This window comes from Vulpes vulpes, chromosome 11, assembly GCF_048418805.1.
Source record: "Vulpes vulpes isolate BD-2025 chromosome 11, VulVul3, whole genome shotgun sequence".
Taxonomy (NCBI): Eukaryota; Metazoa; Chordata; class Mammalia; order Carnivora; family Canidae; genus Vulpes; species Vulpes vulpes.
Window position 1 is genome coordinate 27,194,375 of NC_132790.1, and position 15,198 is coordinate 27,209,572.

General features: G+C 50.8%; 1 protein-coding gene across 1 annotated transcript in view; it reads left to right on the top strand.

Moving 5' to 3' along the window:
• DGAT2 (diacylglycerol O-acyltransferase 2) overlaps positions 1–14,981 on the top strand; it is a 32,368-nt gene extending 17,387 nt beyond the window's left edge. Inside the window, exons 3-8 of the mRNA XM_072725949.1 lie at positions 3,451–3,558; positions 3,946–4,016; positions 10,676–10,880; positions 11,509–11,683; positions 12,066–12,268; positions 13,817–14,981. Coding sequence (XP_072582050.1) covers positions 3,451–3,558; positions 3,946–4,016; positions 10,676–10,880; positions 11,509–11,683; positions 12,066–12,268; positions 13,817–13,971 — 917 coding nt within the window. The 3' untranslated portion in view covers positions 13,972–14,981. The remainder of the gene's footprint in view (positions 1–3,450; positions 3,559–3,945; positions 4,017–10,675; positions 10,881–11,508; positions 11,684–12,065; positions 12,269–13,816) is intronic.
• The last annotated feature ends 217 nt before the right edge of the window (positions 14,982–15,198 follow it).

Below are 15,198 nucleotides of genomic sequence, written 5' to 3' on the forward strand. Positions count from 1 at the left end.
TCAAGTCCACCATAGCCCAGAAACTGGCCCAGCATCTTCCCAACGCCCTTGTGTAGGTGGGAGTCAAGCCTGCTCGGATGGGCAGGTCTGCTGAGCGGCTGCTAATTATTGCCCAGAGCAGCCCCAGCCACTCCTTCTCACTCCCACCCAGATCTGCCAGCGGAGGCTCATCTGGTGTTGCAAGGCAGCTGAGGCCCCACTGGCCTACATCTGAACAGACTGACTGTCATTTTTGTGCAATGGTTCTCTCTGACATTCTGATAAAGGCAATAAACCTTCCTTAATGTTTTTATGTGTAATACAAAGTACATTGGGTTCCAAAGAAAACTAGTGATATTGAAGTGTAAGTATGTACACAATTAAGAAATATTAGGCATACAATAATACGTGTGCTTCTTTATTATTACATTAAATAAAAAGATCTGGTGGCAGATGTAATGGTTGCTATTATTCTTAATTGTTTATGAGAGCAAGTGATATTTTAAAGATCTCTGCTACTGCTATAAATGTGATATGAAAATATTTTCCTTTCTTTTTTTTTTTCACTTTTGTTTTCTATTGTGGTCAGTCAACCTGTACTGCTAATATTGCTGGGGTCCTTTATATGCATAAATGAAGGAAATACTAAATTTTCCTAATATATGGGTGAAAATTAAGGTGTCATCTTGTTCCCCATCCAGTCCATGGATCTCCAGATGGAACACTTGGCTGTGTGTTCTCTTCTCTTTCACATCATGTTGTTTAATTTTCCCTTTCTTTTTTTTCCTTTCTTTTTCCTTTCTTTTTTTTTTTTTTCACTTTTGTTTTCTATTGGGGTCAGTCAACCTGTACTGCTAATATTGCTGTGGTCCTTTATATGCATAAATGAAGGAAATACTAAATTTTCCTAATAGATGGTTGAAAATTAAGGTGTCATCTTGTTCCCCATCCAGTCCATGGATCTCCAGATGGAACACTTGGCTGTGTGTTTTCTCTTTCACATCATGTTGTTTAATTTTCCCAGCACCCTGTGAGGACGTTGAGGCTCAGGGAGGGGCCACAGCCAGTGAGTGCCAGGGCTAATCCAAGCCCACTCTCTTCGAGGGCCCTGCTTTCTCCCTGTCGCTGAGCTGTCACAGGCCACCCTGCTCACAGGCCTCTGTGACTAGACTTTTGAATCACCAGCTTCACCAAGACATGGGGCAGAGGTGACTATGATATTGGTCCTGGGCCTTCCGTGCATGGAGCTGGTAGGTTCTTTCAGTAGTGGAGGTGTAAACAACTCCAGGACCCTGTGATGGGGCTGCCAGCTGCCACCCTGTGGCCTACGAGGATGAAGCAGGGAGCCCCTCGTTCAGAGGACTAGGAACAGGCTCTGAGAAAGGCCATTTGGCAGGTTCAGCTCATTTTTTGCTCAATAAACGGGGTTTGTTTCCTGGGTTGGTTTCTGGAGCTGGCGAGGTGAATTGGCATTCCAGCTCCCAGGGAGCTCAGGGGCTGGAAGGCTGTGTACAGGAGGGAGTCCTGTGCGTGCTAGGAGAGAGGGGCTGTGGGCACATGAGGGTTAGGAGGAGCAGGTCACCTGGGCTGAGAAAGTCCAGAACTGGAATATGGTCCCTGGACTCACAGCTAATTCTCCTTTCCTCCAAACAGGCTGCCTTAGCACCAGTGTGTGGATGGTAGGTAGGGGTTCCCATCTTCCCAGAGAGCTCAGACTTTGAGGCTGGGGCGGGGGGCCTGTGGCTCAGCCCCTGCTGGTCCCTATACCCCTTAGGACAATTGGAGGTTTGATGGCAGCTAGATTTTCAGGCTGCTCAGACTCTAGCCTGAACCTCAGGGCCCTGCCCAGGTCTACCTGGAGAATCCACCTGGCCTCTGAAGGAGCTTGGATACCTGTGGAGCCTAGGGGGCTGGGAAAGCCCTTTTCCCAGGCCTGAGAAAGGGGACCAAATGCAAACTGCTCAACAATGTGAATGACTTTGTAGGCTGTGAATGCTTCCCTAGGGTCTTATCTTCCCTATCTGTGACATGACACTCCCGAGCTGGTCCGGGAAAGCTGGATGCCTGGTCACTGTGCTGGCCATGGGTACTCTAGGGCTGTGTGGCTCTGGATCCCATGCTCTTTCTTCCTCCTGCTGTGCTGAGCTTCCGCTGGTTTCCCAAAGGAGGGGGGAGGGCCAGATGGACTCTCTATGAGCCTAGGAACAGGAAAATGGTGGTCCCTTGTTATCCACAATGCAGTCCTCTTCTACTCCTGAGCTAACCTCATCCAAGGCAGCTAAAAACAGTACAGCTATCTTGAGAGCGGCAGTGAACATAAAGTGACCAGGGTTGACTTCCCTCCCTGAGCAGTGGGGAGGGTGCTGGATGGAAGCCATGCTTCTACCAAGGGTGAGCACCTCCTGCCCCCCAGCCCTGTGCTGAGTGCCAAGGGGCAAAGAAGATATCCCCCCCTCCCCTAGTGCAGAGAATTCAGAGGTGAGAGATCCATATGGGAAGGTAGTGTGAGACTGGAGAATGGTTCTTGGAGGGATCTAGTCTGGGCTAGACCTTGAAGGCTGGGTAAAAATGGGAGGATAGAGGCCCTGATGAGGGCTTCCAGGGGCCAACCAGATGGCCTCATCAGGCCAGCCCTGTGAGGGCTAGGTAAGCCAGCTCTAGTACAGATTTTCCTTCCTTTCTGAGCCACATTATTCAACATTAGAGTTGGAAGACCCAGAAAGGAGTGACCGTGTGGCAGCTGGCCCCAGAGCATCTTCTGAGGGCCCCGCTGTGGTTTTTGCAAGGGGACCTGTTGGGCTCTGGACTCTGGCCTGCTGCTCTGTTATGTTAGAAAGGGCTGGCCCTCCCCCTGGGGCAGGGATCCACCTCTGTCAGGTCCCTCTGGTGGCAATCTGGGCCTTCTAGTTTTTGGTGGACTTCTAAAGCCTAGTGCAGATTATGGATTTACTGGCCCAACTTGAGTTTGAATCCTGACTTTGCCACTGTCCTGCTGAGTGACCTTGGGCACATTACCTCTTCTGGAGCCTTAGTGTTCTTATCTCCAAAATGGGATAAAGTCTCCCCCCACACACAGTTGAGACAGTGGCTCAGCCCAAGTCCTGAGATGTAGAGGCACTCAGTTGGTGGTCCCTCCCTGTGTCCACAGTAACTGTGGTGAGCACTGGGGTGGGGAGAACTTGCAAGGAGGGGCCAGAAAGAACAGCTGGAAGGATGGCTTTCCCAGTGTTCTGCCCAGACCACATGGAGCCCATGAGCTGCTCGCCACCAGGAACGTCTGTGAGAATCTAAGAGATGAGGTTACCGTCCCCGGGAGCCTCATTCTACCCAGGCTGTGGCTGTAGGCTGCCTCTGCCCATGGCCCCAGCTGTGCCAAAGCCATGTCACTTGATGAGTCTGTGCCCAGAGGGGAGACTGAGGCCCACCCAGGGAGGGTGGGGCATGACCCATGGCCATCTGCTTTCCCCCCAGGAGTGGCCTGCAGCGCCATCCTCATGTACACGTTCTGCACCGACTGTTGGCTCATCGCGGTGCTCTACTTCACCTGGCTGGCGTTTGACTGGAACACGCCCAAGAAAGGTAGGAGCATAAGCTCCTCAGCCCACCCCCCTGCCCTTGGGACACTTCCTCCTGTGCAAGCTGAGGTTCCTCAAAGTGGGTGCTGCCCTTTTTACTTAGCACCTGCTAGGTGAGAATTGGGGAGCTAGGCCAGGGGGTGGGGTGGGTGGGGGTGTTGAAAGCCCCTCTGAGGGCACCATCCTGGTGCTCAGAGGAGCTCACACCCAATTAAGGGTTCGCATAACTTGAGGGATCGAAGGTGGAAGGGCGGGGGGCGGGGGCAATGGCCCACACCGTGACAGGCCCCTAACTCAGGGTTCACGCTGGCTCTGTCTTCTCTGCTTTGCCCAAATGTCACCCACCCCCCACTTCCGCTCCTTCCTGACACTGTATTTTGTTCCCTGGAAGGTGGCAGGAGGTCACAGTGGGTGCGAAACTGGGCTGTGTGGCGTTACTTTCGAGACTACTTTCCCATCCAGGTAAAGCCGTGCGGGTGTTCTCTTGGGAGGGTGGGAATGGACAGGGAAATCTGAGCTCAAGCTGTAACTCACGCATCTGCGGTTACCACATGGGCCGAGTGACCCCCTTCCACTATGAAATCTGTTCATATTCTATCTCACTTTATGCAGTATTTGAGGCAATTTAGGATACATACAATGTCATACCAGCTAAAAACAAAAATCAAGACTTGAGGGGAAAGACTTCTAGTATAGTTCAGCCATCAGGGTCAACAAAGTTGCAGCAGTTGAGCTTTGTGGTCAACTCTTAGCTTCCCGGCAGCCAAGGCAAAAAGGGAAACGTGATAGTTGTTGTTTTTAATTCAGGGAAGGGAAGAAGCATGCTAGTTTCTTAGGGAAACAAGACTTGTACTAGCATTTGGATCTAAAAGATGTTTCACACACTGAGATCATTAGTGATATAAAGGGCACATATAATAGCAGATATTATGGCCGTTGCTTGTCTGCCTTTCAGTGAATATTAAAAGCCTAACTTAAAATGGAAGTGATTTATCAAGAGCAATACTGAGGTAGTTTCAAGTCCATCTGATCTGAACCACAGATACAATTGAAAGCAGTAGGTGAGAGAGGCTTTCTTTTCCTTCTGAAGCTCTGATAAAATGCCACTTTTCTCAGCCAGTTGCAGGGGGCTTGCTGGGCTCATGCTGGGAATTAGGGCCCAGGAAACTAGATGTTCTGTAAAATAAGAGTGAGACCCTGGTTCTGAAACTCAGGGAAGGCTTCTGGAGGATGCACTCCTAGAACTCCATCTTAAAGATGAGCAGCACTAAAGAGGCATGGAAACAGATGAACGCTTAGGCGCCTGAGTTTGAGAAGAAGCCTGGGGTGCCGGCGGGGTATTGAGGAGGTAGAGTGGAGAAGGAGGATCTCCATGTATTGGGAGCTTTCTAGAAACCAGCACCTTTCCTCAACGAGTCCCCTTTAACCTTCACAGTACCCTGTGAGGCGGGAATTTGTTTTATCCCTTTTTCACAGAAATAAAACCTGCAGGTCAGCGTGTAGTAAAGCTGAATGAGGCTGGTAGCAGTTTGAGCTGAAATTCCACTTGCTGTCTGCTTCAGAATCCTGCACTATTCCCACCACAGCGTGCTGCCTCCCTGTGCAGCAGAACTATAGGAGATGGCATGGAGAACTGGGGTTCTCTCGGGTTTGGAGGCGGAGGCTGGAAGAGCCCTGTATGACCCTGAGTGAGGCACCATCCCTCCCCCCATATGAAGCAAGTTTAGACTAGGTTGGTCTCTGCATTTACTTCCTGCTGCACCATTGGCTGCTCTGGGATCCCCATGCTGGTCCTCTAAGCACCTGTCTTCTTGGGACCAGCCTCAAGGTCCTGACAGGATAAATGATGACTAGGTCTGGACCTTTTCTCATCTTTACCTGGCCCCCAGCCGGTGGTCTACAAGCCAGGCTAGCAAGGCGGAGGCATCTGGGCCCTGGTGCATGTGGGCATTGCTGGGGGATTGTGGCAGAATCCTGGAGGTTTTTCCCTGCAGGGGAAACACCTGTCGGGCCAGCTCACTGAGCACCCCAACACTGGCACACCCTAGCTGTTTAGGCTAATCCAGCAGAAGGCAGTGGGGTCTGAAGAGCGGAGGCAGCATGTGTGAGAATGAATGTGTGCATGGTGTAGGGTGGTGTATGTTTGCTGCTGTGACTCAGCGACTGAGACATCCTGGCATGCTTCCCAGAGGAGGTGGCCGGGTAACCCTACATTCCTCCGCTGCACTCAGTATTGGGAGGGAGCTCCTTCTGCCTGCCACAGCCTGAGCCAGTTTTCCCAGGATCCTTGGGGTCAGTGTTCCCACTCTTGCCTTTCCTTGACCCCAACTCTCTGGCTGCAAGGAATTCAAGGCTGTTGTTGCTGGAACAACGCTGCATCATCAGACTTAACCCCCTCATTCTAGAAGTGAGGAGACTGAGTCCTGAAAAATGGGCACAGTCTAGTTTAGGCTGCACGACGAGTCCATGCTGGCATTAGTACTAGAAGCCAAGCCTTAGGCTCTTTCCCACTGAATTCCTACTGCCTGTTTCCCTGGGAGAGATTCAATGCCAGATTTCCCCATTGGATTGAGCCCCATTTCCTGGGTTGTGGTTAGAGACCTGGTTTGAGCTCCTGCTCTGTCACTTTATTCACTGACCAGCAGCTATTGTTCCCTGTCCAGGTCTGGGCTTGGCACAGGAATACAGCAGAGTCGGCCCTGGTACCCCTTAGGTGGGCTCACCATCCTAGCGGATTCTGCTAGACTTTGTCACTTTCTGTCCAAGGGGCCACAGGCACATTTTCTCAATCTCGCTGAGCCTCATTAGCCTTACTTTTAAAATGGAGCAGTTCATATGATAAGAAGTGGTAAATTATGGGTGGATGCCAGGGATTATAGCCTCTTCTCTCTGTTGGGACCCTTTCATCAGGGAGTAGGCTGCAGTGATCAGAACAGCCTGTCCCTCTGGAAGATTCCTTGAGTCCAGTAGCCCCCTTCACCCAACAGGATACCCAGTGACCATTGACCAGAGCTGGGATAAGCAGGTGCCCTTCTCTTCTGATCTCCACATTTCCAAAAGAACCAAGCAAAATTCTGTGTCCCTTTTCATACCTCTGTTCCAAGAAGTCAGAGTTGGAGCCAGAGGGCACCTGTGAAGCTGGCCCTGAGAGGGCCCCAGGCACCAGGACCAAAGCCAACCTGGGCCTGAGGCATGCCAGGGCATGGAGCCTTGGCCTGGGCTCTGCTCTTTCTCATTGGTCATCTTGGCCAAGCCCCTGATCCTCAGGCTGCTCTTTTGTGCAGGGAGGGTTTGGTCTTGGTGATCTGATGTCAGAGCTGACGCTCTGTGGTATTCTGTGTGGCCCTTCTGGCCCTCCCCATTTTCCTGGCCTCTTGTCAGTGATTATGTAAGGCTCTCTAGCTGTAACCACCCGCTCACACTTCCCCCGCTTCCTTTGGATAGCTCTTTGCCACCAGAGCAGCTCAGTGAGCCCCAAGAACATTCCTTCTAGCACAGGAGGGCTCATGTGATAGCAGCAGTCATGTGATTTCAGATACCACCAGGTACCTGAAAGAGGAATGCTAGTACCTAGGTCCCCTATCCCTGAATTATAGGCAGGATCTTTGAAGAGGAGATCAGGAAAGATTCTCTGAGCTTAGAATACCTATCTGTCCGTCTGCTTCATTTCCCAGATGGTCCTACTAAGGCCCAGAGAAGAAGGACTGTCCCAAGATCCCAAAGCAAGTTGGTAGCAGGGCTGGTATAAGAACCAAAGCTGTCTACTTCAGGGCCCATGTTTTCCTCCCATGTTCCTCCATTACTGTGCCATGCTGGGTGAGCTCAGGCAAGTCTGCTCCTCTTTGATTTTGAATTTCTTCCTCTGTTTGGTGCCAAGATAGGACAAGCCCATTTGAGCACCCTTTCTGCCCTGGGAGGCAGAGTGGGAGGAATGACTTGCCAGGAATGTGTCCCAGGCTTATGTTAGCCAGTGAGCCTGGCCTGGGCAGTCCCTTGGCCTGAGACTTTGCCATGAGAGCAAGCATGTCAACAGAGCCTTCATCAGCTGTGTCTTCCTTCTCCCTCCAGAATGGATGCTCTGTCCAGCCCTGAGGGCTGGCTTGAAGACAGATCAAAGCTGTATCAGCCTGCATTCTTCTGGGGACTGCCCCAAGGGCCATTAACTTGCAGTGTGTCCCAAGGCAGCTCACTTAGCAAACGCCCCCCAGACAGAGATGTGAAGGTGAGGGAGAGGTGTTTTAAAGAGCCAGCTAGGGAGCACCTGGGTGGCTCAGTTGGTTGAGCATCTGACTCTTGATTTTGGCTCAGATCTGATCTCAGAGTTGTGAGATCCAGCCCCACATACGGTTCCACACTCATCTTGGAGCCTGCCTGAGATTCTCTCTCTCCCTCTCTCTGCCCCTCCCCACCCAGCTTGCATGCACTTTCTCTCTAAAAAAATAATTAGAGAAAAGAAGAGAAAAAGAGCCAGCCGAGCTTCCACCAGATGGTACATCTTCATGCCAGTGGCTCAGAGAAAAGCACACTGGGTGGCCCCAGTCTAGAGGTGGAGGAGGATTTGCTGTGACCTCTGAGAAGTGGCAACTCCTTTCTCTAGGTCTCAATCTCCACCTTGCCATCAAAGGACCAGCCTAGATCAGGGCTCTTCCAGCACATTCTATGCTTTGGACTTCCAGACCCAGCCTGCGGGGTTTTTACCAGTGTGGTGAGAGATTACCAGTATGGTGCTGGCTGCCTTAGCTCTTACCTTGACACATTCCTACCGTGTGGAAATCAGCTCCAGGTTCTAGCTTTACTGCAAGCTAGTGTTGTGGGTACACCTCTTCAGGAGGTGAAATCTCAAAACAGTCTCCTGGCAAAGCTCCTGTAAAACTGCGGGCTCCCTTTTAGACTCCCTCACTGCCCCCTACCCAATAGTCATGGCTTAGGCTGCTGCTGTGTTTTTTTTTTTTTTCTTTAAGATTGTATTTATTTACTCATGAGAGATAGAGAGAGGCAGACACACAGACAGAGGGAGAAGCAGGCTCCCCCAGGGAGCCCTATGTGGGACTCGATCCCCAGACCCCAGGATCATGACCTGAGCCAAAGGCAGATGCTCAACCACTGAGCCATCCAGGCATCCCTAGGCTGCTGCTGTTTTTCGTTTATGTACCAGGCAGCAATGTGCTGGTTGGGTTTTTGAGCTGCTTTAATGTGCTTGCCAAAGGCAAAGTGGGAGAAAGAGTACCAAAGGCCCAAGCAATGGGGGGTGAAACTCAGGGGGGTCTGGCTCACACACATCCCAACAGTTACAGAGCTGGGAATGGTGCCAGCCACCATCTGCTCCATCGCCCTTGGGTCTCTGTCACCTGAAGATTCAGATTTCAGTTTCCCAGGGTCAGCCACCAGCACCCCTGCACCCCAAATTGAGCACCAGGTCCTTTCCCCAGCTAGGGGTTCCCGAATCTAGAATCATGGAAAATACAAGCTGTTGACATTCTGCCAAGAGCCCATGGCTCTGCCTTCAGCTGGCACCAGTGCAGGGTACTTTTAAGCACAGCAGTGGGGGTGATATCAGGGCCACCCTTCTAGAGGCAGGACAGCCCACAAGACCAAAAATGTTCATACCCTTGGACCCAGGAATTGTTCCCTTTAGAAGTTTGTCAAATAATCAGATATGTGGACAAAAAGAAGGTACTTAGGGAAGCATTATTTCTGAAGGAAATTTTGGAAGGTTTTTAAAGATCTATCAATCAGAATTTGATTATGATTTTATTACACACTGCATGGCTACATGACAGAATAATGTAGCCACGAGAGACACGTGACTGAGGGATTGCGATAGGAAAAATAGTTATGATAGGCTTGGTAGGAAATGTTGTTAAAAATGAGAGGCACCTGGGTTGCTGAGTTGGTTGACATCTGCCTTTGGCTCAGGTCATGATCCCAGTGTCCCAGGATCAAGCTCCACATTGGGCTCCCTGCTCAGTGGAGAGCCTGTTTCTCCCTCTCCCTCTGCAGCTCCTTCTGCTTGTGTGCTCTCTCTCTCTCTCTCTCTCTCTGTCTCTGTCAAATAAATAAATAATAAAATCTTTAAAAAAGAGAAAATTATGTAAAAATGATATCAACCACATGCCCGTAATTTTGTGGTTTTTATTTTTTAAAGATTTATTTAATTATTCATGAGAGACACAGAGAGAGAGAGAGGTAGAGACACAAGCAGAGGGAGAAGCAGGCTCCCCACCAGGAGCCCGATGCAGAACTCAACCCCGGATCCTGGGATCACGTCCTGAGCCAAAGGCAGACACTCAACCACTGAGCCACCCAGGCGTCCCAATTTTGTGGTTTTAAAAAAAGAGCATGTGTATATTTGAGTAGCAAAAGAACTCAACACGTCAGAGGGGTTTATCAGGATGAAGACAGGACAAGTGCTTTGCATCACCTTTTCACTTTCATGTATTTTTAAAACACTCCATGATTATTTGTTATTTTTCTAATCAGAAAAGAAATGATGTTTCTGAACAAAATAGCCTTGCTCTCCATCCCTCTCAGAACACTCCACCTCCAACATGTTCTGTGCAGGGAGCAGCCTCCTGAGGAAGCCAGTCATTCTTTAGAGCATCCCAGGGCATCTTTGTTGATAGCTGGCCATATAGCTGGTCCCCTGCCCCTGTAGGGCTGGCACAGGGCTGTTGCTTACCCCGTCCTCCCCACAGCAGAGCATGAACCAAGCCTGGCCACATGCAAGGAAGTTTCCATCTAAGACAGCTGCACTGTCCCTTCTCTGGCCAAACTAAGGGACATGGACTTTACCTTGACAAAACCTGGACATCCCTCTTCATCTGAGAGTGGCCAGGGTTGGTTGAGGAGAATGGGCCCAGGAGGAGGGCAGGGAGGAGGCTGTCAGGGTGCAGATCAGAGGACCTGGTGTGTTTGGCTGGAGAAGTATGGGAATGAGAGAGAAAGTTTCCCACTCCATTCCCTGGGGACTCTCAGTCTAAGTGGCAATTACGAGAGTCCTGGGTCAGGTGCAGTGTTGCTCGGGTCCTTGGGGTCCAAAGTCACTCAGGGTCCAGCATCTGCGGGGCGTGTCCCAGGACTCCTCTCCCAGCAGTTTCCTCTGACTGAGTTTTGCCCTGCAGCTGGTGAAGACACACAACCTGCTGACCACCAGGAACTACATCTTTGGGTACCACCCCCATGGCATCATGGGCCTGGGTGCCTTCTGTAACTTCAGCACAGAAGCCACAGAAGTGAGCAAGAAGTTCCCTGGCATACGACCCTACCTGGCCACATTGGCCGGCAACTTCCGGATGCCGGTGCTGAGGGAGTACCTGATGTCTGGAGGTGAGAATCCACCCCTGCCTGCCCCTGCTGGGCCCCGTTGTGCAGGCCTGAGCTTCTCCACTGAGCAAGGTGACAGAAAGGCCCGGAGGCCAACACACCGTGCCCCAGCGGGCTGGTCCTGTGCTGGCAGACAGTGTGCCACAGGCATGGTGGATCAGGTCTGAGCAGGAGAGCTGTCCATATGGTCTTCAGGATTCAGTTTGGATAGTATCTTCCTTAGGAAGCCACCTCTGACCCCTTTTCTGGGCTGCCCTGGCCCCTGGGCTGCCCTTTGCATGACCTAATCACCATTCATGGCTCTGTCCTTATCCTCCCGCCCCTGACCCCTGCCACCCTGATCCGCTGGGATCCCCAGCACCTAGCAACAGCCTGGTAGAGTTAGGACCTCAAGGAATGTTTGCCAAATGAACAAGTTCCCTAAACAACCTCATATCGTTATTCCCATTTTACAGATAAATAAGCCAAGGCTCAGAAAAAGAAATAGCTGATGCAGGACTATATAATTTCTAGTGGCTGGGTTAGGTCTGGAGCCCAAGTCCAGGGCTCTTTCTGTTTATGTTTGGCCTTATGCAGGGGGGAGAGGGTACATTTGTGAACAGCCCTGACTCTGTGTCCTTCTCCCTGCCAGGCATCTGCCCTGTGAACAGGGACACCATAGACTACTTGCTTTCAAAAAATGGGAGTGGCAATGCCATCATCATCGTAGTGGGGGGCGCAGCCGAGTCCCTGAGCTCCATGCCTGGCAAGAACGCAGTCACCCTGCGCAATCGCAAGGGCTTTGTAAAACTGGCCCTACGCCATGGGTAAGTGCTCCCTACACACACATACACGCACACACACACCAGCGTGCACATGCATGCACAGCCCTCCAAAGCTATTTGGCCCAAACAAAGGCTCCTTGGTTCCTGGACACAAGGCCCAGACCCCAGAAAGGCATGGATGAGAGTCTACCCTCCTGTAGGCAAGGAGAGGTTGGAGGTCAGAGCCAGACCAAGTTTGCTCAAGTGTAGCCTGAGTGTCTGAGTGGAGCAGAAATGCAGCCTGTGCGTCCTGGGCCCTAGCAGATGGGCTGAGAGGCCAGGCTCCGGTGCAGGACGGTGCACCCTCAGGTCAAAACATGTCATGTTGCTAGGAGAGCAAAAGGCCTGCAATTAGGATTGGCAGACCATGGCTTCTCTCTTTCAGAGCTGACCTGGTTCCCACCTACTCCTTCGGGGAGAATGAAGTGTACAAGCAAGTGATCTTTGAGGAAGGCTCCTGGGGCCGATGGGTCCAGAAGAAGTTCCAGAAGTACATTGGCTTTGCCCCATGCATCTTCCATGGCCGAGGCCTCTTCTCCTCTGACACTTGGGGGCTGGTGCCCTACTCCAAGCCCATCACCACTGTGGGTGAGCATCCCCAGCCTGCAGCCCCTGACCTCAAGGTGCCCCACTGCTAGTTTGTGGGAGAGTGAGGATTCACGTCCAGGCTATCTGTTTCTGACGTCCATGCCCTAAACCATGTGGATGTGGACATGTTTGGGTGCCAAAGGAATGGCTAGTGGGGGTGGGGAGTGGGCAGTAGGGAATTTGTTCCCTTACTATGAGCCAAGCAGTGCCAGGTGAGAAAACGAGACTCGGCGGTCTGTGTTTGCAGAACCCAGGAGTCTATCAGGGAAGACCAGGAAGACCAGTCTATCAAGCAAAGATCATGAGGGGGTGTGAGGAGAATGTGCAAGGTGCTCACTCCGGAGGGTTGTAGTGAACCCAGGGCAGAGGCGACTCTTACACCTCTAGCTGAATAGGAATTATCTAGCAAAAGAGAGGAGGAGGAGAGATTTGTCAGAAACATTAGCCTGAGTGAACTGTCCACAGCAAAATTGTATAGATTTTTGAGGAACAGAAAGAAAAACATCAACATGACTGGAGCATAAGGCTCTGAGAAGTATAGTGAAAATCAGCTGTGGTTGTTTTTCAGCTTTGTTGTTCTGAGTGTGTGTGTGTGTTTGTGTGTGTGTGTGTGTGTGTGTGTGTGTGTGTGTGTGTGTGTGGTTCATGAGCCAGAGATCACACAGAAGTGTGAACGCTGCCAGGCATGGACTTTCAGGGTCAAAGCTCACACAGATACTTTAGTTATCAGCATCAGGTATTTTGCTTTGTATTTTTACAAAGACTAATTTCCTGAACCCTAGGCACAGACCCAGACTCACTCTCTGCTTTGTTACACACAAATCCTGTGCCAGGCCCTATCTGCTCTTAGGCAGCAGGGACATTTCCATGCGCAGGTGTGGCTGGAGGTAGGCTCCTGTGGGCAGTGGGAATGAGTCTGCTCTTCGCCTAAGAATGGAGAGCTGCTTGAGGGTTTTGGGAAGGAGAGGTTCAGACCTGCACTTTATAGTGATTCTTGGGGCTGCTGGGTAGCAAATGGGCTAGGAGGGTAAGAATGAATCCCCAAGACAGGTGCAGACGCCTCTGTGGCAGCTGCTAGGGACTGAGGGAATGGCCGTGGCAATGGAAGGAAAGGACATGAACTGGGGAGAAATTTCCAAAATGTCTTTGCCAGGGCTTTGGGATGAGTTGGGTGTGGGGATGCAGAAAATAAAGCAGTGCATGGATGTATGAATGTTGTGCTCCTCCTCCCTCACCACACTTTTCAAAGCATGCCATGTGATATCAGAATCCCCAGCAAAGCCCTACAAGGAAGGATCCCATGTGACAGGTGAGGGAACGTGTTGATCCCGCCTGCTGCTTAGTGACCAAAGGGCATGGGGCAGGTCCTTTCCATGCCCTGGGTCCTCCTCTAGCAGGGGGACCACCTGAGATAGAGTATATTTGGCACAGTTCCTGGCACATGGTTGGCACGTAGCGCAGGGTCACTGCCATCAACATCATGGCAAAGTCTCAGAGATGGTGGACCAAGGGGACTGACTAACCAGAGGCCTCTGCCCCATTCTTCAGTGGGTGAGCCTATCACCATCCCCAAGCTGGAGCACCCAACCCAGCAGGACATAGACCTGTATCACGCCATGTACATGGAGGCCCTGGTGAAGCTCTTCGACAAGCACAAGACCAAGTTTGGCCTCCCGGAGACGGAGGTTCTGGAGGTGAACTGAGCCTGCCATTGAGGGCCAGCTCCTGGGAGGAACCAGCTACAAATCGTTTTCTACCAAGTTCTTGAATGCTTTTTTGTTCTGTAAATTTGGAAGCGTCATGGGTGTCTGTGGGTTATTTAAAAGAAATTATAATAATTTTGTTAAACCATTACAAATGTTAGGTCTTTTTTAAGAGGGAAAAAGTGAATATTTCAAACTCTTGCACTTCCCATCTATCCTGCTCTAGGTGGTGGCTAACACATCTGAGCCTTTATGGTTTCCCAACTAACCCTTCTGCTTCCTTTCCCAAAATTACAGAGAAAACTCAGTCCTAGTTAACTGGGAAAAAAGGACAGCCATTAGTGGCTCAGGCAGGTTAGATTATTTGCAGAATTTTTCCCACTGCAGGATAAGGCGCAGCTCTATTCCAAACTAACTACCCCACACTTAACTGCAAGGCTGGCCCCTCTTAGCAAGGAGAAGATTTGGAGGGCACAGTTGTCCCCATTTTGAAGAGCATCTGGAATGCTCCAGCTTGAGTCCAGCCATTCTTTTAAATCTGAGGCTTCCAGAGCAAGAATGGGGGTGGCAATGATCCTGTGCTGGCATCTGTGCTGTCCCAGATGCACCGTCTCCAGGATTATTCAGCCACCATGTTCTGGTTGGAGTGATTGGTCCTCCTCCACAGGGTGCTGATAACATGGACCCAGAACAGACCCAGACTTGGCCTGAATCACATACTTTCCTGTGGCCTCCATTTGTTTAACCCATACTCCGAAGTGCAGGTGTGAGGAAAGGATCCCTCTTCCTGTTCACAGAGGGGCCTGGTCTTCTGAGCAGCAGATTGGTTTCAAGTCAGGAGCTCCCTGAACCCAAGCCTCACATATTTGTGCCTTTCTGAGAGAGTAGGGGCCAGGGAAGAAATCCAGCCCCTCCTCTGTGTGTTCTGTTTTCTTTTGATGAGATTGTTGTACCATGTCACACTTTTGTATTTTACAAAATGAATAAATAAAAACGAGAGTCCACTGTGAGTTATTGCTGGAGTTGCATCTGTATCTTGCTGCTGATGCTTGAAGAAACCATGGCCCCATCTGGGCCACCTGCCAAGCCTTACCCCTTGCTCCTTTGGGCTACACAACCCTGTGGTGTATTGGCTACCTATTGCTGTGTGACAAATTACTCCAGAATGTAGTGGTTGCAAACAACATTGTGTCCACCACACAATCTGAGAGCCAGTAGATGAGCTCC